The 24,666-nt window shown below is 37.3% G+C and overlaps 1 protein-coding gene across 1 annotated transcript in view; it reads right to left on the reverse strand.

Annotated features, from left to right (window-relative positions):
* Positions 1–4,350: 4,350 nt before the first annotated feature.
* Positions 4,351–24,666, reverse strand: part of LOC124229845 (calcium-binding mitochondrial carrier protein SCaMC-1-like) — a 56,303-nt gene continuing 35,987 nt past the window's right edge. The window contains 6 exon segments of the mRNA XM_046645318.1: positions 4,351–4,529; positions 5,999–6,149; positions 8,000–8,167; positions 10,545–10,652; positions 20,042–20,194; positions 23,662–23,819. Coding sequence (XP_046501274.1) covers positions 4,351–4,529; positions 5,999–6,149; positions 8,000–8,167; positions 10,545–10,652; positions 20,042–20,194; positions 23,662–23,819 — 917 coding nt within the window.

The raw sequence follows: 24,666 nt of genomic DNA on the forward strand, positions 1-24,666 counted from the left end.
TTTGTACGTTATATAAATGATTTGGATCATAACCAACATCACAGTTGACTTTTATGAAGTCTAAGCATGTCCTACAACGTCCACCTGAATTCTCTCCATACTGAATGAATTAATAAATTAAGGTTTATATGACTGTTCATGCATTATAAAAGCAGTTTCATATCCCTTAACTCATCTGGTTCTGAAAATTATCCTGTAAATAAGGTTTATAAAAGGCAATATTATTGTCCCTGCTTAAAAAATATGGAAATTGAGACTCAAAGATTAACTGAATCTCCAAATATCAAAGATAATGAACGATAAACACAGGATTGGGACTTAGGTCTCTCTGAATCAAAGTATCCTTACTTTCTACCTCACCACAACATACTATTTCTCAAAAAAATTATAATATTCTTACATAAGGTTTGGAGTTTTCAAAACTTTCATATCCTTTATCTCATTTGAGCTTCACCATAGCAGACAAATGGCCACACAGGAAAAGGATATGAGCCCTTGGGTCTGGATGGGGTGAAGGGTTAGAACTGAGACCTGTGCATAAGGCTGTAAACCTCAAAAGGGCTATCTTTGCAGATGTGGAGCCAGGTTCAGTTTACAGCTGTCTATCCGAGATGAAGTCAGAAGTTTCAGAGTAGGAAAGGCTGTCAAGTTCTCTAAAAGCAGGGTAGGCCCCAGCCGGTTGGCTGAGGTGTAGGGCTAGCCTCTTCCTAGCCAGAGCGGAGGGGAGTTAGACAGGCAGATTTATCCCTCACGTCCACCACTCCCATGCTGGTATGTGGTAGACAGCTGCCCATTGAAAGAACTTTCGTGCTGACCACTAAGGCTTCTATTGCTCTTTAGACATCTGGCTTAGCAAAGTACCTGACACATGTACGTTGAACTATCAGCTGAATTTGATCTCGGGTGGGAGACCAATGTTAGTGGGGATTGTTCTGCCAGGCATTCTGCCAGTGTGGACTCCTTTTGTTCTGGAACATAGTGAGGCTTCCTATACAAGGCTGATGATCACTGAGAACATCTAAGATCTAAGCATTTAAGATGGGACTGGGACAAGGCAGAGATGGCACTCTATGAACAGCCTCAGGGAAAGTTCATTACTCCAGTTTTATCCATCAGTCCACATAACCATCCCTAAGGATATTCAATCCTTTATGAAAAATGGAGGTGGAGAACTGTGCATTGATTAGTGGGCTGATTAGCTCCCTGTAACTAAAGTTCTCTATTCAAGGTTCTTTCCACATTCCTACAACATATTTACTAACATCTGAAACTGGATCATTGAGAAAATTACACCCTAGCCTAGCTGTGAGGGGAATAAAAATAGTCTCTCTCCCGAAATGTTATGCACCCTGAGAACCCATGGATGATTTTTGGTTTTTGCAAGGTTTTATAACCACCCTTCAGCATGTGACGATCAATGTGCTGTGATTTTCTCAACTACTCTCTGCAAAGTGAATGGATTAATAAGTTTGTTTTTTAATATGCAGTCTGAGCAGAGTGAGACTACTGAGTTCTGCAGTGTCTGCAGGACCACAGACTTGCTAGAAGCTAGAGAAGTGGGTGCTCTGCAACAGGGCTCTGGAGTTCTGAGGCCTTCTTGTTTTGCTCCAGTGGACTGCAAATAAATTCCTGAAAGGCCTCTGTGATTGTCTGGAGAGTCCTTGACCTTTCTAGGTGAAGTCTAGAGATTTCTTGGAGTCAAAAATTCCAATAGGCACTTAATCCCAAGCATTTCCAGATCATCACTTCACTACGGTCCTTCTTGAATTCATCTTACTATGTCTTTTCTGTAACCCACTCCTTAACCTATCCAATAATCTTAGTTATATCCTATAACATGCTACCAACCTCCAGAGACCATAAGACAGAATTTCACTAATTTGTGCCACAGTTCTGCAAGGTAACCCACAAGGGGGCTGATCTTTAAACTTAATACTATCTGAAAAACTATGCTGAAGAGTGCCTCAGTATTAAATTCATGTTCTGATACCACGGATCTTATAATATTGTCCAGTTTTCTTCTGTGGTGTTCAAACAGGATCTCTGGTGTTTCTTCAAGATTCACTGCAACTCCCAAGATCCAATGTTCAAGTCAGGCTGTGACAACCTATTTTACATAAAGGTTACCCCTCAGGCACCCTCAGTATCTGAGAGCAGGCTTACACTCAATCTAAGAGAACCGAGGGGCTGTCCCCTACAGAAAGTGGGCTAAACCATCACTTCAAGAGATTTTATAACATATCCAAGCCATAGCCAAGGTTCTGGCTGACAACAGGACTTCATGTAAAATAGATGCCCTGAGGGTGAGGGATGAGCCAATCCTTAATGAGGGAAGAAGTGTTAGCAGATCTGTTCAGGCAAGCGGTTATCTCTATAAACTTGATTTCCTCATCTGCAAATTGGGATAATAATCTCAACCTTTTAGTATGGTTGTTAGAATTTAGCAAAAGAACATTTAAAAGTGTCTTGAAATAACATCTGGCACACAGCAGGCACTTAATAAAATAAATTTAATGTTTTTATTTTTAAAAAGATAGCATTGGACTTTGACTTCTGATACAACAACTGGGTCTACCTACTCTAAAGAGAAGCTCTTACTTGGAAGCCAGCATTTTATGACTAGGGCTGTGGTAATAACATCCTAATTGGTCTCACCGGCTCTACTATCTCCTCTTTCAGTGGCTTTCTTCTGCTGTCAAAGTTACCCTCTCACACCGGAGCATATCATTACTGCATATAGTTCAAAGCTCTCCAGGACCCCTCACCAACCTACAGCAGTAGCCTCATACCTCGCTCTACCTTCCTGTACACCATGTTTGAAAATGACCAGGCGACTTGCGATTTCCCCAATGCTCCAAGAACCTCCCCATTTCCACGTTACTCCTCAAGCTGTTTCGTCAATTTGGAATGCTTTTAACAAGTCTGTCTGCACAATTACCACCACTACTCAAGTTTCTTACACATACACTCCCAGACTCCACATGAGATTAGCTTTCCTCCCTTCTAGTGGTCTGTGGCTTAGTTCAGTTCGAGTTTCACAATTCTCTCCTCTCTCCTATTTCAGTTCTCAGCTCCTCTCCCTTGTATACAAGGTTCCCAGCTCTTCCCACCTTCAACAGGATGTGTCTGGGTAAAACATTCCTCAAAAATATCTTCCACTCCTTGTTCTAATTCCACATCAATCTTCTCCTTACTTATGTGATTCCCCAGGTACTTTGATACCGGGAAACAGTGTGCCCTGGAGAAGGGATGAAAGTATTCTGGTTAATGGAAAGTATTAAGCTGCACTATAAATTAATCACTTTGCATTGTGATATATATGTCAGTCCTGTGAGTAGTTTTATTTAATCTATCACCAAGAAACTGATCATCTTGAGGAAATTAATAAAGTCAAATTTTTAGGTCAGCAAGGCTAAGGCTCACAGGCTGGACTTCAGTCAGTTTAGCTAGGAAGTTCTTTATGGGAGGCCTGTTGTGGCCAACAGCCCATTACCACTCTCTCATCACGCTCCTGTTTAATTCTGATAGAGAATAGGATTGATTTTTTCATAAAAGTGAGGAGAGCTATTTAGGATTTCAAAGGGTTTACTGAATCAACTCCTAAGTTGAAATAAGAATTGCTTCAACAAGTATGAAATAATGGATTTAATTTTAAAAGTTCTTCCTCTCAAATGTTTTTCAGCGAGAAGATAACAGGAAGAAAATTTGTCCATTGCTGATTTGTTCTCAAGGCTGACTTCCTCATAATAGCTGAAAATATCAAGAATAAAAATGAACCAACAGTGCTTATATTTACAAATAAAAGTACCCAGAGAAGTAAGAAATATGTTATTATGTTATCATTATTCCATCCACAATCTGACAGAAGGAATTGTGAAGGAGTTAGGAAACCAACTTTCCATTTTGCTTAAAGAAGAGAAACAGACCCTGATCATTTGTTATAACATTAATCTTAAATGCACTGATTTTTCTTTTCATATATAAAACATTTTTAAGCTCAGCTTTGTAAGAAATTATTTAAATACAAAAAGGTTAACACAAACTGCTACAATTGACCAAATATTTTATGATGTTACTACGGTATGTTCAAACCCAATAAAAACAAGTTTCAAGTTAAGATTCAAGTGGGAAATGTAAATAGAATTTGGTGAATATTAAGGATTTTAAATTATTAAAGAACTTTACCAAAATTGTTATTTAATTTATAGATTTTGTAGTAGATAAAATAAAGAGAAAATGTTTTAACAATTATGTGATACTTCTTTCCTTTTAGGAAAAGACAAATTTCTCTTTACAACCCAGGTATTATCTTACAATTAAGTGATTACAGTAAAGACAACAATTTGACTTCTAAATTAACCCCAGATGTTGTTTCACTTTTTCATAAGCCACACAGCTGAAGCCTACTGCAGGCAGCACCTTTACGATGTTTGGGGTTAGACCCCTGAAAAATCCTCGTTTTCCTTCTTTGTTATATATATCCTGAATGTGCTGAATCATAGAAGCTGTTGTTCCTTTTTCTTCCAGTGCTATAAGCTGAAAAAAATCAGTGCAATTCAATATTTAATCTTTATACATTAAGATAGTTCAACGATTAATGAGAATTTACAGAGGTTAAAACTACTTCAGGGGATACCTCTCTTCCTACCTATAGAACAGTCCTGTGCTGTCCAATACGGTAGCCACAAGACACATGTTGCTATTTACGCTTAAATTAATTAAAATTGAGTAAAACTAAAAATTCAGTTTCTCAGTGGCACTAGCAATACTTCAAGTGCCCGACAGCCCCGTGTAACTAGTGTTGTATGAACAGCACAGATAGAAAATATTTCCATCATTGCAGAAAGTTCCATTAGACAGCACTTGAAAGTCTTTCACAAGGGACCACAAAGGAGCACTAGGAATTGGGTATGACATAAACAGTTTGATAGGGGCATGGAGGGGTGATGGATGGATAGAGAGACTCCCCAGCTGGATTGCAATATAAATTAAATCTAAAGATCTTACTAAAAAGAGGAGGAGAAAAAGAATGTAAAAGAATATCATTTACCACATGACCCCTTAAACATTTACTCAGGAAGATAATAATAGGATTATGTGGGGTTTTTCCTTCTTGAAAAGTGATAAAGATATTTTCTTAAAATCTAAATTCTTAAATTTCACTTGAGAGGAACAAAGTAGATACCTTTCCTTCTGCTTAATATCTCCTTGCTAATTGGATTGGAATACAAAACAATTGCACTCAATTCCACAAATGTATTAAGTTCCTGATGCAGAATACAACAACGATAGCAGAGCTAGAGGAAAATCACGTGTTCATATTGAGTAACAGTTGACCTAATTTGAAGAAAGCGAAATCTTTTCTATTGTTCTGCATGGTACATCCTAACTGTAAACTCCTTAAAGAGATCATCAGTGACTGAAGGAAATGTGAAGAGTTCCAAACAGAACTTTGGAGGAGAAATAAAACCTAAAATTCACAAAAGGCTCTACAATGAAACAATAAATTCAAGATTCATGCTTTCTTTAAAAATCAGTGTTCTTTTTTTTTTTTTGAATTCTACAGTTTTTCTGTTTTTAAAATCATTAATTTCTACTCATTTAAAACAACTTAGTTATTTTAACTGTTTTAACCTAGTTTTTATTATTTCATTAAAGTTATTTTAATAACTTTTTTTTTTTTTAGGAAGATTAGCCCTCAGCTAACTACTGCCAGTCCTCCCCTTTTTGCTGAGGAAGCCTGGCCCTGAGCTAACATCCGTGCCCATCTTCCTCTAGTCTAACATCCGTGCCCATCTTCCTCTAGTTTATACGTGGGACGCCTACCACAGCATGGCTGCCAAGCAGTGCCATGTCCGCACCCGGGATCCGAACCAGCGAACCCCGGGCCGCCGAGAAGCGGAACGTGCGAACTTAACCGCTGCGCCACCGGGCCGGCCCCTTTTAATAACTTTTTAACTTGGTTATTACTTCACTTAAAAAAAACGCAACACCTCACCTTGAGCCTGTATGCGAGTTCTAATAAGGTTGAGAGGGAAGCTGGCTATCTGACCACAAGTGTGAGCCAACATACTACAGCCCAGCAAAATCACTATCCCAGGGTCTACAGAGTCTCCTGCAGAATTTTCTAGCCACTAATTCTTCGAACGCTGGCAGAGAAGAGAGTAGTAAATATCCTTTAACTATGATGCAAATCTAAGTAGAATAAAGTTCGTTGCTCACTCAATTTCAATAAACATTATTAAGTAGCTTCTTGATTCAAGAATTGCACTGAGCACTTTCACAGATGTTACTCATTTAATTCCTACAGAAACTTGACAAGTCAACATGGTTGCTCTATTTTATACATTTTATAAATGAAGAAACTAATTCAGAGAGACAAAGTTATCAGGTCACCAGGGTGATAAATGGAAGTCGAACTTGGTCATTTGACTTTAATAACTGTTCTCTCCAAAGTCTTCACAGAAGATTGTTCCTACTCCGTGTACTGAGGGGGCTCTCCCTGCTGTCCTATCTGGGTCAGGGCACACAGATGTTTTCAGATAAACATATTCATACAAACTCAGTTCGAACTCTCCTAGTTTGTGTCTCTGAGTGTGTTTTGCTTATTTTGTTTTTTGTTTGTTTTGTTTTGCTTGATTGTTTTGGTTTGTACTGATATTCAAAGATGTGCCCAAAATTCTGGAGACTCTCAGAGGAATTAACAGATTATTGTAGAGAAGACTGCATAATACACTCTAAATTAACAGAACCACATTTTCTCAACTTTTAAGAAAGATTAATCTCCTCAAATTTGCTGTTCTTTGAATAAAAGCGGCTAGGAGAAATTATTTGGAAATAGTGGGTTTAAAATATCACTAGATGCTCTTAGAATTGTTCATTTATTAAAGAACACAAATTCACACTATATACTGGGGCAATTACTATGAAACGTATGATTTGATGCTTTTGAAAAAACAAATTTCAAAATGTCTTTATTCAGTGTACATTTATTACAGTCATGCAACAATAAAGAGAGAAATGTGTCATGTCACCCTAGCGGCAAAGCAGAAGATGTTGAACTGTAGAAATAAAAGAAGGAGGGAGCCCAACATTAACAGAAGCAATGAATTACTTTAATAAAACCACAGAAGCAAGAAAACAAAAAGGAAAAGGAATGCATGCTATACTATTCGATACTTTGAACTTCTACAAAAAATATAAGCACAATTTTTTTAAGTGCTAAATGAAATTGGCTATCTTTCACATGATGGTGGTACCACTTGCCAAAAATACCACTGGGCCTGGGCCTTGAGAACTGTTCTTCCTGGACTGAGGATGAATTTAAGTTGCTCTAGTCATATACTCTCACCTCATTCTTAGGACCCCATGGTATATACTGTTAAGACAGTCTACCTGAAACGGATATATGGTCATAAAAATGAAATGATCAGCTGAAAGGGGAGTAACCTGGAATCCTGCCTGATGAGCACCATGCTATTTTGCCCTATCTCCATGCTGCCCCTCCTCCTGTAACCCCCAATTACTCCTCTCCTCAATCCTCATTTTCACAACTGCGCAATAATATCTCAGTTTTTTCAATCTTATCTGTACATCACATTCTTCTAGGGAGTTAAAAAACCTGAACCCCAGGACTCTCCCCAGAATAATTCAATCAGAATATCTTGGCATGTAGCCCAAGAATCTTATTTTTTAAAGATCCAGACACAGGTGATTCTGATATGCATCCAGAGTCGAAAACTACAATCTTACCAGCATTTAGGTCTATAATTATTATTACCAAAAACTAATTCACAAAAAAAGCAAACAAAAAATTATTATTAGAATACCAGACAATTAACATATAACATGAAATGCCAAACAAAACCATTCAATTCACTTCTTGGTCAGAAACTATTTCATGAAATTCATTTATAATCAGATTTTTAGAATAAAAGCTTATTATTATACCAAATTTTCAAATCTAACATATAATGTCGTATTATGAGAATAAACTCACCTCATAAACGGCAAGATGTATGCCTGCACAAGATATGATACCTGGCAAGTTAGGAATATAACCTTTGTAAAAGGTTCTAACACCTTCTTGTTTCAGAAGCTTCTTGCCACAATCAATAACCCCTGAATACTGTCCAGTTTTACCTACAGCCAGTCTGGTCTTTAGAACCTAAATGTGAAAGAATATAATAAAAACATATTGCTCAGATTCACTCAACTCATCTAGCTATCCAATAAGTTGCATTATATCACAATGTTCACTAATTATCAGAGAAATCAAAAAAAGAAAGCAATCATAAACATATTTTTAACTTCTCACCAATTGACTCAATTATGAACAACTGATACAGTACAGAGTTTTTCAAATTACTTAAATAGGAAAATATAATTAATCATTGTGGCTTTGATTGATACATCTACTCAAACTCCTTTGGTGTGCTGTATGGCAACATATTCTTAAAGAAATTCATTTGAGATAACATTATTGCTTCAAAATAAAGCAACTATAGCCAAAACCCAAGTTTAAAAAAAGTATATGGTCATGTTAAAGGGAAGGACCAATATGAAGAAAACATTCTATATATGCTCAAAATACATACCCTGGGAACAATTATAACAGTGAGGCCTATAAACTGTAATTTAATATGACGGGCTCATTTTGTGCTCATAAAGCACAGTCACGCGCCACAACATTTTGGTCAATGGTGGACCACAACAACGGTGGTCCCATAAGATTAGTACCATATAGCCTAGGTGTGTAGTAGGCTATACCATCCAGGTTTGTGTAAATATCCTCTATGACATTTGCACAATGACAAAATCACCTAATGATGCATTTCTCACAACATAGCCCCATCATTAAGCAATGCATGACTGTAGGCTTCAGGGCTATGAGGGCAATAGCAGGCTTCAGCAGGTTGTCTGTGATCAGTATTCCTATATTCAAGGTATATTCTGCTGATAAACCTCACTCCTTGTCCTCTTAATTTCCATTAGTTTAATTTAAGGGAGCTCTATATATACTTGAAGAAATGGCTCTCTAAAACAGCCAAGACAAAAACAGTAAATACTTCATCTTAATTGGTAGACTGTGTCTCTTGATGGAGCTGCCTCTGAGTAGTCAGTTGGGAGCCCTTGGTTTTATGAACTTCTCTGCAGGACCCCACCCTTTGGATAATCCACTCTTAAAACCCTCTGTCCTCTCCAGGGCAGTGCATTTTCTTCTTACCCAAGTAGGTCTTTTCTGTCTGCCTCACTGGCATGTTTTTTCCCTCTTACTCCTTAAATTAAGGTCTTCTCAAGAGTTTTCTTCTCAGCATTGAAAAAGAAAAAACAAAACCACTACTTTTTTCTAAGCAATCTCACGGCTTTAAGTAACACTTCTTTGCAGATGACACATCAAGACTTGAAACCTCTCAAATCTCAGTATCACATCTGCTGAAAATCACAACTTGGTTGTCCATCAGCAACTCAAACGCAAACCTGAACTCATCATCTCTCAGGGTCTGGCTCACTTCCTCCGTTCTCTGTCTCTGTTAGAGACATAACCCAGACATAACTCTCCTAAACACTTAGACACAGAACCCAGATATAACTTCACCTTCTTTCCTTCCCTTTCTCCTGCTTTCCACTTCTCAAGTTGTCGGTTCTGAAGACAGCTCTAACATGAATCAATTTCCCCTAGTCAATAAGATATTTCAAGCCCTTATTATCACTTTCCTGACTGATGGCAATATCTTGTATCTAGTCATCTCATTTCTCTAGTCTCTCCCAATCTAAAAAATTTTACTAAGATTATATTTTAGGCTCCAAAGTCTTTATGGCTTCTTATTTTTTAAGAAATTAAAATTAAAATTTTTAAGCTGCATTCAAGAGCCTTTCTCATCGGGCCCCGACTCATTATCCAATACCATGGATAGGCCACACCTAAATGCTACCTGCTCTTTTACCTCCATGCTTTTGCTCCAGTTGTTATTTCCACCTAAAATGCCCTTCCCCAGCATCTCTGACTGTCCAAATTCTAAGCCAAACTCCACATTCTGTTCATGTCTTTCATGAAATCCCTAACTGGAAATAATCTCTCCGTCTGAATTTCCATAGCACTTTATATTGATCTCTCTTCTAGAGTTTATATTTTCTATTTTGGATCATCATTATTGATGTTCATGTTTTATCTCCCCTTCTAGACTATAAGCTCCATGACCAAAATGTCCATCTGTCTTGTCTCTGGATCTAGAAAAGTACCTTAAATTTAGTGGGTATGCAATACAAATCTGATTTGATTAATAAATAAGGGATTCTATCAATCAATTAAACAATCAATCAATGAAACTGTTTAGCTTCTTGGTACATTTACAATACTACCTTTATCCTAAACAAACAAAAAAAAGCTACTAAGGACAACCAACGCTTGATATGAGATTTAAATCCTATAGCTATAAAGCTTTTTATTGCACAAAATCCTAGTCGGTAATTCATTTATCTTTAAAAAGTTCTAACTTGCATCAAAAGCATTACTTTAGTTAAAATTTTATACTAATACGTACCTCCATGGGGTAAATACAAGTCTGGGTAGTTACACCAGCCTATGAGCCAGATATAAATCTCTCAATAACTCCTATTTTAGCACCATCAAAACTAAGCCATTTCTTATACTGTATAAATAAAGGTATTGAAATGTATGTTACTGAAATGGAATATATATAGTTTCTAAGTTTGTAACATTAATTAGTAGCATAAAATTATTTGAAAGAGTAGTCCAGACACCCGACATTAGCATCTAGTAGAATAATTGATTTTAATTTTTATGCAATTAATTGTCTAAGATAATAAGTAAGACCCCTCTATTTGGTCTCTGTTTTCCTTCTTCTTCTGTAGAATAAGTTAGCGACATCAAGTCACGTAAGCATATTCATGAATGTAGTATGTCCAAAAGGGCATGCAAATGACACAAAGGGGGCAGGGACTGTATCTTTTCTCTCTTTTTAGCCCCACTCCTTACACATGGAAGGTACTTAATATCTTTTGGTTACTGGATAATCAGAAATAGGAACTTAATGTGAGAGGCTTTTTTTTGTTACAAGGAACAACAGTTGACTCTCGTTAGCTCAAGTAACAGGGAGGTTATTGCAATAACACATGAGCAAGTAAGGAAAACAGAACTATCAGCCTAAAGGTCAGGCTTCTCAGAAACTAAAGTAAGTCAAGTTTCATGGAGATGGAAAACTGAAAACTCATTTAGGATCCAACATGGCCTTAGCAAACAGACTATCTTGTTACTTCCCTAGGCAAGATGTTTTTCCGTTTGCCTTTTCTAGTGGTCTATCATCAATATGATTCAGCTACTGTCTACGAACTAACTCTGTTCTCATATCATTAACTCCCCGTCAGAAACGATTGGTTCAGTCAATATGGCAGAGATGGCTATCTGTTCCCAGTACCTGTTATCTTCTTTCTTTTAGTAACAGAGCTGACTCAGCTACAAACTACATTTCCCTCTTCTGCCTTACAACTAGGTTGTCTGGCTAAGTGACTAGTTTTGGCCAATGAGATATGAGGGAAGTTGGGTATGCAAATTCTGAGACGTCTCCTTAAAGATGCTTGTCCTGGACTCCTCCTTCCTTGACCTGGGAAATGGCAAAGACAGGTGCAACCTTTGAAGCCATGTATTGAGGACAGCAGATCTGTACAGTTAGCCCTGGATCACTTGCCTCTATCCTATTTAAGCTACTGTATTTTGGAATCTCTTTGTTACAACAGCTTTGAATGAACCCTAACAAGTACAGAAATTGGTAGGGTGCTGCCATAATAAAACCTAAAAGATGCATCACTGGCTTTATTGTTAGGACACAGATACTACAGTCTAAGAAGGTGATGGCCTTTCTCAAGCTTTGTGGAAATGCTTGATAAAACTTCCTGTGGGATAACTTGGAAGGTAGACTGTGTGCTTATTGAGCCTGAAGTTCCGAGAAAACTGACTGCAAAATCCCAGAATGTTGGTCAGTGTTGCCAGCTCCTTGCTGCTTCGAGCAAGATTTATGAGACATGAGCTAAAGCATCTCTCTGCTTTTCTGCCTCAAGGCCTTCTCCAAAGCCAGTGTGCAAGTAGACGGAGGGGATTAGAGCTCTGCTAAGGAGATTTTCTTCGCCTGGCTTGATAATCAAGAAATGCAGGGCTTCCGAATTGGAAGAGCCACCTGCTTCCGTACCCCAAACGAAGGAAATAAGATTGTCCTAAAGAGCTTGCCTATCTGCAAAAATCAGATTAAGGGTGTTGTCATCTGATTTAAGCCTATTGTTTCCAGTTGACATGAACGTAACCTGCTATAAAAATGAGAGACAGAGGGAATAACTGAGCAAAGGAGCTAGAAAATAAAATATCAGAAGAGAGATTTTTAGATGTCGTTACTTCACAGGGTATTGACTGGAAGCAGACCAGAAATGTAAGAAGTTTTTGAAAGAACTGTATTGCTAGAAAACCCATAAGCCTAGCCTACAGAATCCTGTGCCTCACTGATCTCTAAAGCAACTCTCAGGCCCCCAAACCTAAGCACACCATGGCAGACTCTTCGAGAGCCCAGCATCACATCTGGACAGTTCTGTGCAGCCTCACACTGACAGAGCCCCATCTACAGCAAAAGCCTCTCACCTCTCTACTTTTCTGCCTCAGGCCTTCTCCAAAGCTATGGGAGCTTGTCCAGCCCAGAAGTCTTGGGAAGTTAAAGTTCCAAGAGCAATCCTCATATAATATGGGATAGGAAATGGTAGATAAATGCCTCAACTCCTTTCCTTCAGACAGACAATTCTGGGAGCTATTCTGTACACTTAGATGTTCCAGCAGAATCAAGTGCCTCCTGCCTACAGCCGAAGCCTCATTTATGTACCTTTATCGGCTTTTCTTCCTTCCATGTCTCACTGTCCCCGTTTCCTCACTCCTGCTTCTTCCCTAATAAACTCCCTGCACCCAGACTCTGCTTTGGGGGAATCCAAACTAAAACAGTTGGTGCCACTTCAAAAGTGGTCCTATGCACCCAGTAAAAGGCAGAGATTGTCAGAGTGGATCAAAAAACGAGACTCAACTACATGTTGTCTACAAGAAACCTACTCTTTAAAAATTGAGGTATAATTGACATATAACATTATATTAGTTTCAGGTGTACAACATACTGATTCGATATTTGTATATATCATGAAATGATCACCACAATAAGTCTAGTTAATATCCATTACCAACCACACATTTGTAAAAAGTTACAAAATTTTTTCCGTATGATGAGAACTTTTAAGATTTACTCTCTTAGCAACTTTCAAATATGCAATACATAATGACTACAGTCACCATGCTATACATTACATCCCGTGACCTATTATTTCATGACTGGAAATTTGTATCTTTTCGACACCTTTACCCATTTCACTCCCCCACCACCCTTCTGGCAACCACCATTCTGTTCTCTGTATCCATGAGCTTTTTTTTTAGATTCCACATTTGCTTATTTTTACTTTTGTTGCCTTTGCTTTTCACGTCAAATCCAAAAAATCATCACCAAGACTGACATCAAGGAGCTTACCATCTATGTTTTCTTTAAGAGTTTTATGGTTTCAGGTCTTACATTGACATCTTTAATCTATTGTGAGTTAATTTTTGTTTATGGTGTAAGATAGTGGCCCAGTTTCACTCTTTTGCTTGTGGCTGTCCAGTTTCCCCAACAACATTTATTGAAGAGACTGATCTTTCCCCGGTATATATTCTTTTTTTGGTTGAGGAAGATTATCACTGAGCTAACATTACCACCAATCCTCCACTTTTTGTTGAGGAAGATTGGCCCTGAGCTAATATCTGTACCTATCTCCCACTATTTTATATGCAGGATGCCTGCCACAGCATGGCTTGATAAGCAGTACACAGGTCCACACCCAGGATCCAAACCTGTGAACACTGGTCCACCAAAGCAGAGCACGCGAACTTAACCACTACACCAACTGGTCAGCTCCTCCATTGTATATTCTTGGCTCCTATGTCATAAGTTACTTGGCCATATATACATGGGTTATTTCTGGGCTATTCTTTTCCATTGATCTCTGTGTCTGTTTTTGCCAATTCCATACTGTTTTGATTACTATAGTTTTGTAATACAGTTTGAAATCAGGGAGCATGACGCCTCCAACTTTGTTTTCTTCCTCAAGATTGCTTTGGCTATTTGGGTCTTTTGTGGTTTCACACAAATTTTAGGATTGTTTGTTCTATTTCTGTGAAAAATTACACTGGAATTTTGATATGGATTGCACTGAATCTGTAGATTGCTTTGGGTAGTATTGACATTTTAACACTATTAATTCTTCCAATCCATAAGCATGGAATGTCTTTCCAATTATTTGTGTCTTCTTCAATTTCTTTCTCTAAGTTTTCAGTGTACAGGTCTTTCACTTCCTTGGTTAAATTTATTCCCAGATATTTTATTCTTATTGATGCAATCGTAAATGGGTTTTTTTTCTTAATTTCTCTGTCTGATAGTTTGTTATTAGTATACAGAAACACAACAGACTTTTGTATATTGATTTTGTATCCTGCAACTTTACTGAATTCATTTATTAGTTGTAAGTTTTTTGGTAGAGTCTTCAGGGTTTTCTATATGTAATATCAAGTCATCTGCAAAGTGACAGTTTTACCTCTTCATATCTTGTTCTGATAATTTTTATTTCTTTTTCTTGCCTAATTGCTCTGGTTAAGACTTCCAAAACTATGTTTAAAAAAGTGGCAAGAGCGGGCATCTTTGTATTGTTCCTGATCTTAGTGGAAAAGCTTTCAGCTTTTCACCATTAAGTATGATATTAGCTATGGGCTTGTCATATATGTTGAGGTATATTCCCTCTATACCTACTTTGTTGAGAATTTTTATCGTAAACAGATGTTGAATTTCATCAAATGCTTTTTCTGCATCTATTGAGATGATCATGTAATTTTTATCCTTCATTTTGTTAATGTGGTATTCACACTGATTGATTTGAAGATGTGGAAGCATCCTTGCATTCCTGGAATAAATCCCACTTGATCATGCTGTATAATCTTTTTAATGTATTGTTGAATTTTGTTTGCTAATATATTGGTGAGGATTTTTGCATCTATCTTCATCAGGGATATTGCCTGTAATTTTCTTTTCTTGCAGTATCTTTGTCTGGCTTTGGTATCAGGGTAATGCTGGCCTTGTAAAATGAGTTAGAAGTGTATCCTCCTCTTCTATCTTTTGAAAGAATTTGAGAACGATTGGTATTAATTCTTCTTCGAATGTATGGCAGAATTCACAAGTGAAACCATCTGGTCCTAGACTTTTGTTCCTTGGGAAGTTTTTGATTACTGATTCAATCTTCTTACTAATAATCAGTCTGTCTAGTTTTTCTATTTCTTCATGATTCAGTCTTTGTAGGTTGTACATTTCCAGGAATTTATCAATTTCTAGGTTGTCAAATTTGTTGGCATATAATTGTTCATAGTAATCTCTTATGATCCTTTGTATTTCTGTGAAGAAATATACTTTAAATATAAAGACACACATAGATTACATGTAAATGAATGGATAAAAATATACCATGCCAACACCAATCAAAAGAAACCAGGAAGAGATCTATTAATTCAAACAGAACAGACTTTAAAACAAAAAACATTATCAGGGATAAAGAAGGGCATTACATAATGATAAAGAGGTCAGTTCTCTAAGAAGGCATAACGGTCATCAATGTGTATGTGTCTTACAACAGACCATCAAACTACATGAGGCAAAAACTGATAGAACTGGAAAGAGAAATAGATGAATCCATCTATCATCATTGGAGACTTCAACATCCTCTATTAGAAATGGACAGATCTAGCAGGTAGGAAATCAGTAAGGACATAGCTGAACTCAACAACATGATCAATCAATTGAATGTAACTGACATCTATAGACTCCTTTATCCAACGACAGAAGAATACACATTCTTCTCAAGCTCACGTGGAACATTCACTAACATAGACCTCATTCTAGGCCATAAAACACACCTTAACAAATTTAAAAGAATAGAAATCATACATCTGCCCTCAGACCACAATGGAATTAAACTAGAAATCAGTAACAGAAAGATTATTGGAAAATACCGAGATATGTAAAGATTAAGCAACACACTTCTAAATAATAAATGAGTCAAAGAAGAAAGCTCAAGAGAAATTTAAAAGATTTTTTGAACTAAGTGAAAGTGAAAACACAATTTACCTAAATTAGTGGGATGCAGTAAAAGCAGTACTTAGAGGGAAATTTATAACATTGAATGCATATATTAGGAAAGAAGAAAGATCTAAAATAAATAAGTTTCCACCTTGGGAAACTAGAAAAAGAAGAGCAAATTAAATCCAGAGTAAGTAGGAGAAAAGAAATAAGAATTAGAGCAGAAATCAATGAAATTAAAAATGGGAAACAATAGAGAAAATCAATGAAACCAAAAGCTGGCTCTTCGAAATGTGGTCCTAGAAAGTAAGTCTGCTGATGGATCTGGAAACGGATCACTCACCAGTCACTTGACACCAAAGACCCCATTGCTCATGGCAAATGGGATGATAACCTATCATATTCTATGGCATTACAATTACTAAGATTCTTAGTCATGGCAGTTTGGGATGAAGTACTGTAGAAAGGAAACCATTACATTATGCAGTTGCTGTAATACTTGAACAGTATGGGGACAATTACAAGGATTGTGGAATTGACTGGCTCTTATTCACTGCCTTAGAACTTTGAAGAAAGAGAATGTCAAGGTCAGGTCAACCAATTATCACCTTAAAATGTATCATGAACATTAGAAGGCCTTCATGGCAGCATTTAAAGAGACCCTCATCTCCTGCAGCTACAGAATAGACTGCTGAAAATCAGCCCCAGCATATAAACGTAAAAGTAACAGAGTCACAAAGGAAACTGGATACATAGCTTCAAAAGGTCTCCTATGCTAAAGTGAGGACCCTCATTGAGAAGGAGTGGGACCCTGATACACGTGATGGGGACATTTGGGTGTATGTGCCTGAGGAAGCTGAACTCGCAAATTCTCCAGCATCCTCCAATTTGGCAAAAAGTTGTCCCTTTCCCACTGCTAGAGCAGAGCAGCCTCTCCTCGTCCAGACGCCATGTAAAGGCCTCAGAGAGGAAGATACCTAACAAGATGATATCTGTCTTCCTCACAATCTGCTCCCCACCTCCTCTTATTGCCTCCCAACCAATAATTTTTATAGGTCAGGCCTCAGATAGCCCAATGAAGAAATAAAATCCATGTTCTGGGAAAAAATAGCATTCTGAACAAAGAGTTAGAGGACCTAGCTAATATGGACTGGAAGGAACCAGGGAAACATGTGTGGGAGTGGGTCATAAGAGTGTTGAACAGTTGGGGGTACAGGGAGGGGAATATAATGCTGTCTAGGGGAGAATTTTCGATGTGAAGCACTCTCCCATGACACAGGACACCTGAAACCTGAGCTGGTATACTGCTAGGATGGCTCTTTAAAGCTTAGACATGATTATGGCTGACAGCAAATGAAGTGAAGATGCCAAAGTCCTGATGGACTATTGAAGAAGGGATCAGTAGACTTAGGAAGGTGGAAATATTAGAATGAATTTTATCCTGAAAATGGAGAAACTACCACTTGACTATGTTTCTAGCATAAGCAAAGAGTCTTTGTTGAGAGACCCAGTGATGGCTGTTTCCAGGTTTGACAGCAGGGGATGTTGCCATAGAACTAGGTTCACCAGTATCAATGGGGATGGAAAATTCCAGAAGAGCAGGTCGTTAAGCGGTGGCACCTAACCATCAGATGCAAGATAAATATAATTATCTTAAGAGACAACAAGGCCAGAGTTGCAACCAGCAAACCCTGACCCACAGGGATAAGTTGATGTCTAATTACCCTGGCCTTCTCAGGGGCAAGATAATTGGAGACAGTCAAGCAGTACATAAATACAGACGAGGGCATTGTTTGTTTTGTAATCAGATAAAAGAATTTCACCTGGACCCTTTACTGCCAGCAATCGTATTTCATTTCCTCTATCTACTTGCTTTCCCACTTTCCTGGAATACTATTTCATACTGTCTCCTCTTTCCTCATACTTCCAAAATGTCCTTGCTTCCTATTTCATTAAAGAAATTGAAGCACTAGGAAGAACGCTTCCACAAACCTTCCTGCTCACTTAGTAGCGCTTCTCGTCTAAGTATGTATGAAGTGCCCAGCCAATGCCAAACCCTCCCATGAGCACCAGTTCCCATCCCCTTCACCCACTCAAAGACTCAAGGATAATCTCCTTGCACTACTCTCTCCTCTTTCCTATCATCCAGTGGTCCCCTCCCTACTGGATCATTCCCCTAAGCATACAAACAGGCTGTTGCTTCTTTCATGTTTGGGAAACTCTTTGTTGATCCCACGTCCCCTCTAGTTACCACTCCATTTCCCTCTCCTCTTCATGGCAAAACTCCTTCAAAGAGTTGTTGATTCTTCCTATCTCCAATTTCTAGCCTCTATTTTCCCCATAGCAATTATCACACTCTGATATACCAGCTATTTTACTAGTTTATTTATTGTCTCCTCCAATTTATACGCTCATATAAATTCCATGGAGGCAGGTAGGCTTTTTTTCTCTTTTCTGTTTTGTTTGCTGCTCTACCCCCAGCCCCTCAAACAAGGTCTGAAACACATTAAGTGATCAAGAAACATTTGTTGATGAAAGAAATACTTGTTGAATGCGTAAGTAAATCCCCATTTAAGTAAGATGTATGTTTTTAAGATATGCATTACAAATAAGTCTAGGGTTCTACTCATCCATCTACTTGCTTTTCAACTGTTTGGGTTGAGAAAGGACATTATTAATCTTTTATATTTTCTTAAAATTTTGAGGTCTTCTGACCTTGTGAACCAAGGTTCCACAAAAGAAGCAGTTTACCTCACACACTGCTGGTGGGAATGCAAACTGGTGCAGCCATTATGGAAAACAGTATGGAGATTTCTCAAAAAATTAAAAATAGAAATACCACATGACCCAGACATCCCACTACTGGGTATCTATCCACAGAACATGAAATCAGCAATTCCAAAAGTCCCATGCACCACTATGTTCATTGCAGCATTATTTACAATATCCAAGATGTGGAAGCAACCTAAGTGCCCAGCAACTAATGATTGCATAAAGAAAATATGGTGTATATATACAATGGAATACTACTCAGCCACAAAAAAGGATAAAACCATCCCATTCACAACAACATGGATGGACCTTGAGGGTATTATGTTAAGTGAAATAAGCCAGATAGAGAAAGACAATCTCTGTATGACTCTACTCATATGTGAAAGTTAAACACGTGGACAAAGAGAACAGATTAGTGGTTACCAGGGGAAACGGGGTGGGGGGTGGGCACAAAGGGTGAAGTGGTGCACCTACAACACGACTGACAGACAATAATGTACAACTGAAATTTCACAAGGTTGTAAACTATCATAATCTCAATAAAATGTTTTAAAAAAAGAAGCACTTTACTGCTATATGCTATAAAATGTTTAAAGAAAAAACAATTACTATGAGATTTACAGTGAAAATGGAAAACTTGAGATGCACACAGAGCACTCTTTGACCCTTATGTGATGCTAATAACTTAGCTATTTGAAAATAAATATAGCTCATCTCAAAGTGAATTATCTAAATCATATTAACAAATCTTAAATAAAATATTACAATTGTGTAAAAAACAAATATCAAAATTTTTTTGAGGGCTTCTTACACTGTGACATTGAAATTAAAAGACTACTGGTAGACGTCAGTTATGATAATATAATATAATCCGTGAAACGTCTCTTGTAAACAAAAGCAACGTGAAAACAGCAAAAATAATCAAACGAGAATAAACAAAGTCACTTACATTTACATTAACATCTATTGCTTATGCACACTCCAGTTTTCTCTCTCATGAAAGCTTAAATTTTTTAAAATTAACTTTAAAATGGACTCTTTGTTATAAAATAACACAGACAATAACATTTTACCCGTTCATAGGCTCCAATCTTAAGCGCTGTCTCTGGTGCAATTTTAAAAATATTTACACCATTTCCTCGCCAAAGAGAACGAAGCCCTCCTTCTTTGACCATCTGCTCAAACCCACCAATCAGTCTCATTCTCCTTGACTTTAAACTATGAACCTAGAAATTAACAGACAATTTACTTATTTTGCTGGTATTATGGCATTGATATCATTATTGCTGATAAAATAATGATACATATATGTATAAATTTATGATCCTCAACACCATTTTCATTTTCCTTTAGAGACATATGAAATTGATATATTATTTTTTGTTGTCTCCAAATACATACTTTAATTCATCTAATACATCACAGAAAAGAAGACTAACTTAAAGAAAACAGGAATAACTTAGTTACCAGAGAACTTCTGCATTCACAAGATGTGTTGTTGCTGCTAAAATATTACAAGATTATGACAGAGTGCATTGAAATATGCACTGAAAAAAGAATGGATGAAAATACACCAAACTTCTGACAATGGATCCTTCCGGGTAGTGAGGCGTTGTGGGTTGAACTGTATCCCCCCAAATTCATATGTCGAAGTTCTAACTCCCATTACCTCAGAATGTGCCCTTATTTGGAGAGAGGGTCTTTACAGAGGCAATCGAGTTAAAGTAAGGTCATTAAAGTGGGCCCTAAAATCTAACACAGTGATGAATACCATTGTTCATGAATCTTTTTTTCATATTTAGGATTCATTGTTTAGAAAGAACTTCCTAGAAGTTTAAGTAATTAAATGTTCATTTTTAAGGCTGTATATATATTAAGTTGTTTTCCAGACTTTTTCTACCCACGGGAGATGAGAATGTACATTTCACCTTGCTCTCCCATTATTATTCTATTCTAGACAGGTGGGTATTTTATTAACGGCATAATTTCACTTTCTTAAAATAACATTTTTTTGGCTATAAAATAATACATTAGGAAAATATGAAGGAAGACATTAAAATGACCTGTGTTAGCTTGCTAGGGATGCTGTAACAAAGTATCACTTTGATGAGAGAAATTTATTTTCTCACAGTTTGGAGGCTAGAAGTCTGAGATCAAGGTGTGAGCGGGGTTGGTTCCTTCTGAGGGCTGTGAGGGAAAGTTCTGTTCAGGCCTCTCTCCTTGGCTGGTAGATGGCCACGTTCTCGCTAGGTCTCTTCACATTGTCTTCCCTCGGTGCAAGTCTGTGTGTCCAAATTTCCTCTTTTTACAAGGACACCAGTCCTTTACCCCTTATTTGCTCCGTACTTCTTCACTCTCCCTAATCCACTGACCTATTTTCATCCACGTGGAGGACGGATCACCCCTACCTTGAGTCCCTAAAATACCCATATATATTTTTCTATCTGGCACATAGTAAGCACTCATACATGACAATTATTATTTTCAGTATCACCATCATCACACAGATACGTTGTTCATATCTCTGTAAGGTTCTGGAGTATAAGAAATATGCTTTTCATCCAACATCTAGCATAGGATGGGCACAGAACAAATACATTTTCTTTCCTTATTTTTCCTCTGGATCCCTTTCCCATCTTTGTCATCTCCCTATATGTCTCCATCCCTGGGTAGCTCTGTACTGTGTCCACATATTTTTCCCTTACACCTCATTTTTTATTTTCTGACAGGCCCAGTCACCGAGGAAGCTGGATTTTCTATTTCTACCTGCAAAAGAGGATTTTTAGTTCCTGTTCTTTCCCAACAGCTAACTGAATTTAGTCACCTGACTGAATAAAACATAGGTTACACATGCACCCAAACATGCAGAAGGATGGTGGGCTGTCTTACTATCTCATACCATTCAAAGTGTGTTCTCTACACTTACCTCACTGAATTAAAAGGTCTTTACTTCCATTGGATGCACTGAGCAAGATATCACCATATATTTGTGTGAGAAATAATAGGCAGAGGGGAAGTGATATTTATTCCTTTTTGGTGTTCCCTGGCATTACGTGTATCCTTTGTGTGGGTAGACAGCACTTATATCACATTTTATTACTATTTGCTTAATTATCTATTGTCCCTGATAGACATTACAGTTATTATACAGTTAACTCACATAGTATAATAACAACTATTCAGCTTTCTTTTGTGGCACCTCGGAGGTGATCAGCTGCTTCAAGATGAAGCTGAACGTCTCCTTCCCAGCCACTGGCTGCCGGAAACTCATTGAAGTGGATGATGAGCACTTTTTTTTTGAGAAGTGTACGGAAGTTTCTGAGAAGCCCACAGAAGTTACTGCTGATGCTCTGGGTGAAGAATGGAAGGGTTACGTGGCCTAAATCACACGGAGGAACAACAAACAAAGCTTCCCCATGGCCATGGCCACCTGCTACTGAGTAAGGGGCATTTCTGTTATAGACCAAGGAGAACTGGAGAAAGAAAGTGCAAGTCTGTTCAGGGTTGCATTGTGGATGCCAATCTGAGTGTTCTCAACTTGGTTATTGTAAACAACAAGGAGAAGAAAATTCCTGGAGTAATTCATACTCCTGTGCCTCATTGCCTGGGGCCCAAAGGAGCACGCAGAATCCGCAAACTTTTCAATCTCTCCAAAGAAGATGATGCCCACCAGTATGTTGTCAGAAAGCCCCTGAACAAAGAAGGTATGAAACCCAAGACCGAAGTCCCAAGATTCTGCATCTTGTTACTGCACGTAGCCTGTAACACAAACATCAGCATGTTGCTCTGAAGAAACAGCATACTAAGAAAATTAAGGAAGAGGCCGCAGAATATGCTAAAATTTTGGCCAAGAGAATGAAGAAAGTTGAAGAAAAACGCCAGGAATAGATGCCAAAAAATGGAGGCTGTCCTCTCTTAGAGCTCCCACCTCTAAATCTGAGTCAGTCAAAAACAAGATTTTCTAAGAGTAACAGACAAATAAGATCAGACATCAACCAATAAAAACTATTCATAATTCATTAACAAATGTCACCAATGTTATTAAAAACCAAAAGACAATAAAACACCCAGGTATGTAAATTTAATTACAAATTTAAATTCATTAGATTGTGGATTAATCATTTTTGTATCCTTCCAGAGAAAGTATTAAGCAAATATTAAATTATAATTATGATACTCCAATTAAGCCATACACTATTTTATAACAACTGCTGACAATCCATTACTCAGTAAAATAAAGGTAATTAGACATTACTTCTAATGAATATTAGTCAATAACACACTCAAAATAACTTACTTTTCAATTCTTAGAAATATTCTTAGTACCTAAATAGCAGAGTAGAACCATGCTATTATGTTGGTGTCAGGGAGCAGAGATAACCAATACATTAGACCAATGTATTTAGTGGTATCCTATCATTTCTTTAATAGATTTAGTTATATTTCTGAAAAAAACTTCTAATAGAGTGGTTCTATTATTATTTCAAACAAAAATTAATTTAAATAGCATATAAGCATCTTTAAAAAGTTAAGAAATCTTTTAATATTAAAATAAGAAAATTTACATTTTCAGAAAAATGTAAAACTTTAATGAGAAGGAGTATGAAATGTGCCAAAGTATTTCTTTTGAAAATTATCAAGGATTCTTCAGGTTAATTTAATGCTTACGGGGTAGCTGAAGTGTGCACACTACCTGCATCATGACCTTCAAGCAGTCAAGAGGTGCCGTGTACATCCTTGAAACTGCGCCAGCTATTCCTCCTGCCACCAATGGCCTCCACCAATCTCCAGAACACTTCTCTTGTGCAGTAAATTCATCTGGAATAGCTATACTTTCCCCTATGTTAATTATCCGATAAAATGTAAAAAACAATAAATAAAAGTGTAAACACTTGATAAATTGAAAGGATAACTTTTTACAAAAGCCAAAAACCCAAAGATTTTTTTTCATTATCTCACCTCCTGTTAATGAAGATTAACAATTTTCTTACCACTTGTGCTACACCAGGTGTTTCTTTTGTTGGGTTTTTTTTTTTTTTTTTTTGGTGAGGAAGACTGGCCCTGAGCTAATATCTGTACCAACCTTCCTCTATTTTGTATGTGGGACGCCACCTCAGCATGACTTAACGAGCGGTGCATAGGTCTGGACACAGGTTCCGGGCCTGCAAACCCTGGGCCACCAAAGTGGAGCACACAAACTTAACCACTATGCCACCAGGTCAGCCTCAGACCAAGTGATTTTTAAAAACTCATTCACACACAGAGTTAACGTAAAATCAATTCCCATTGTTTACTTATTAATTTAAAATTCTCAAACTATTTAGGGAATTCTCAAATTATTTAGATTAATCTCTTCCAAGAAAAATGTAAACACCCAATGCAGAAACCACGTCTCAGTCACACACTACAGCACCTGCCATATAATAGATAATGAATAAATGCTTAATAAATTTTCCCTACTTTATTCCAAATTCTCTCAAGCTCCACTGTGCACTTACTTAGCCTAAGTCAGAATTCAAGACTAGCATTTTATACACTTTGATTCATTTCTTTCTCTGTTATTTACATTGATTCTTCCTTCAAAAGTCAATTTTCTTCTTAAAAATTTGCATTCTAACAAGTTTTGCATTTCACTTTATTTTCAGTAACTGTACATGCTTTTGCTAAGACTATCCACTTTTGCTAAATGTTGAGGTCT

The sequence above is a fragment of the Equus quagga genome, chromosome 18 (genome assembly GCF_021613505.1).
Source record: "Equus quagga isolate Etosha38 chromosome 18, UCLA_HA_Equagga_1.0, whole genome shotgun sequence".
NCBI classification, from domain to species: Eukaryota; Metazoa; Chordata; class Mammalia; order Perissodactyla; family Equidae; genus Equus; species Equus quagga.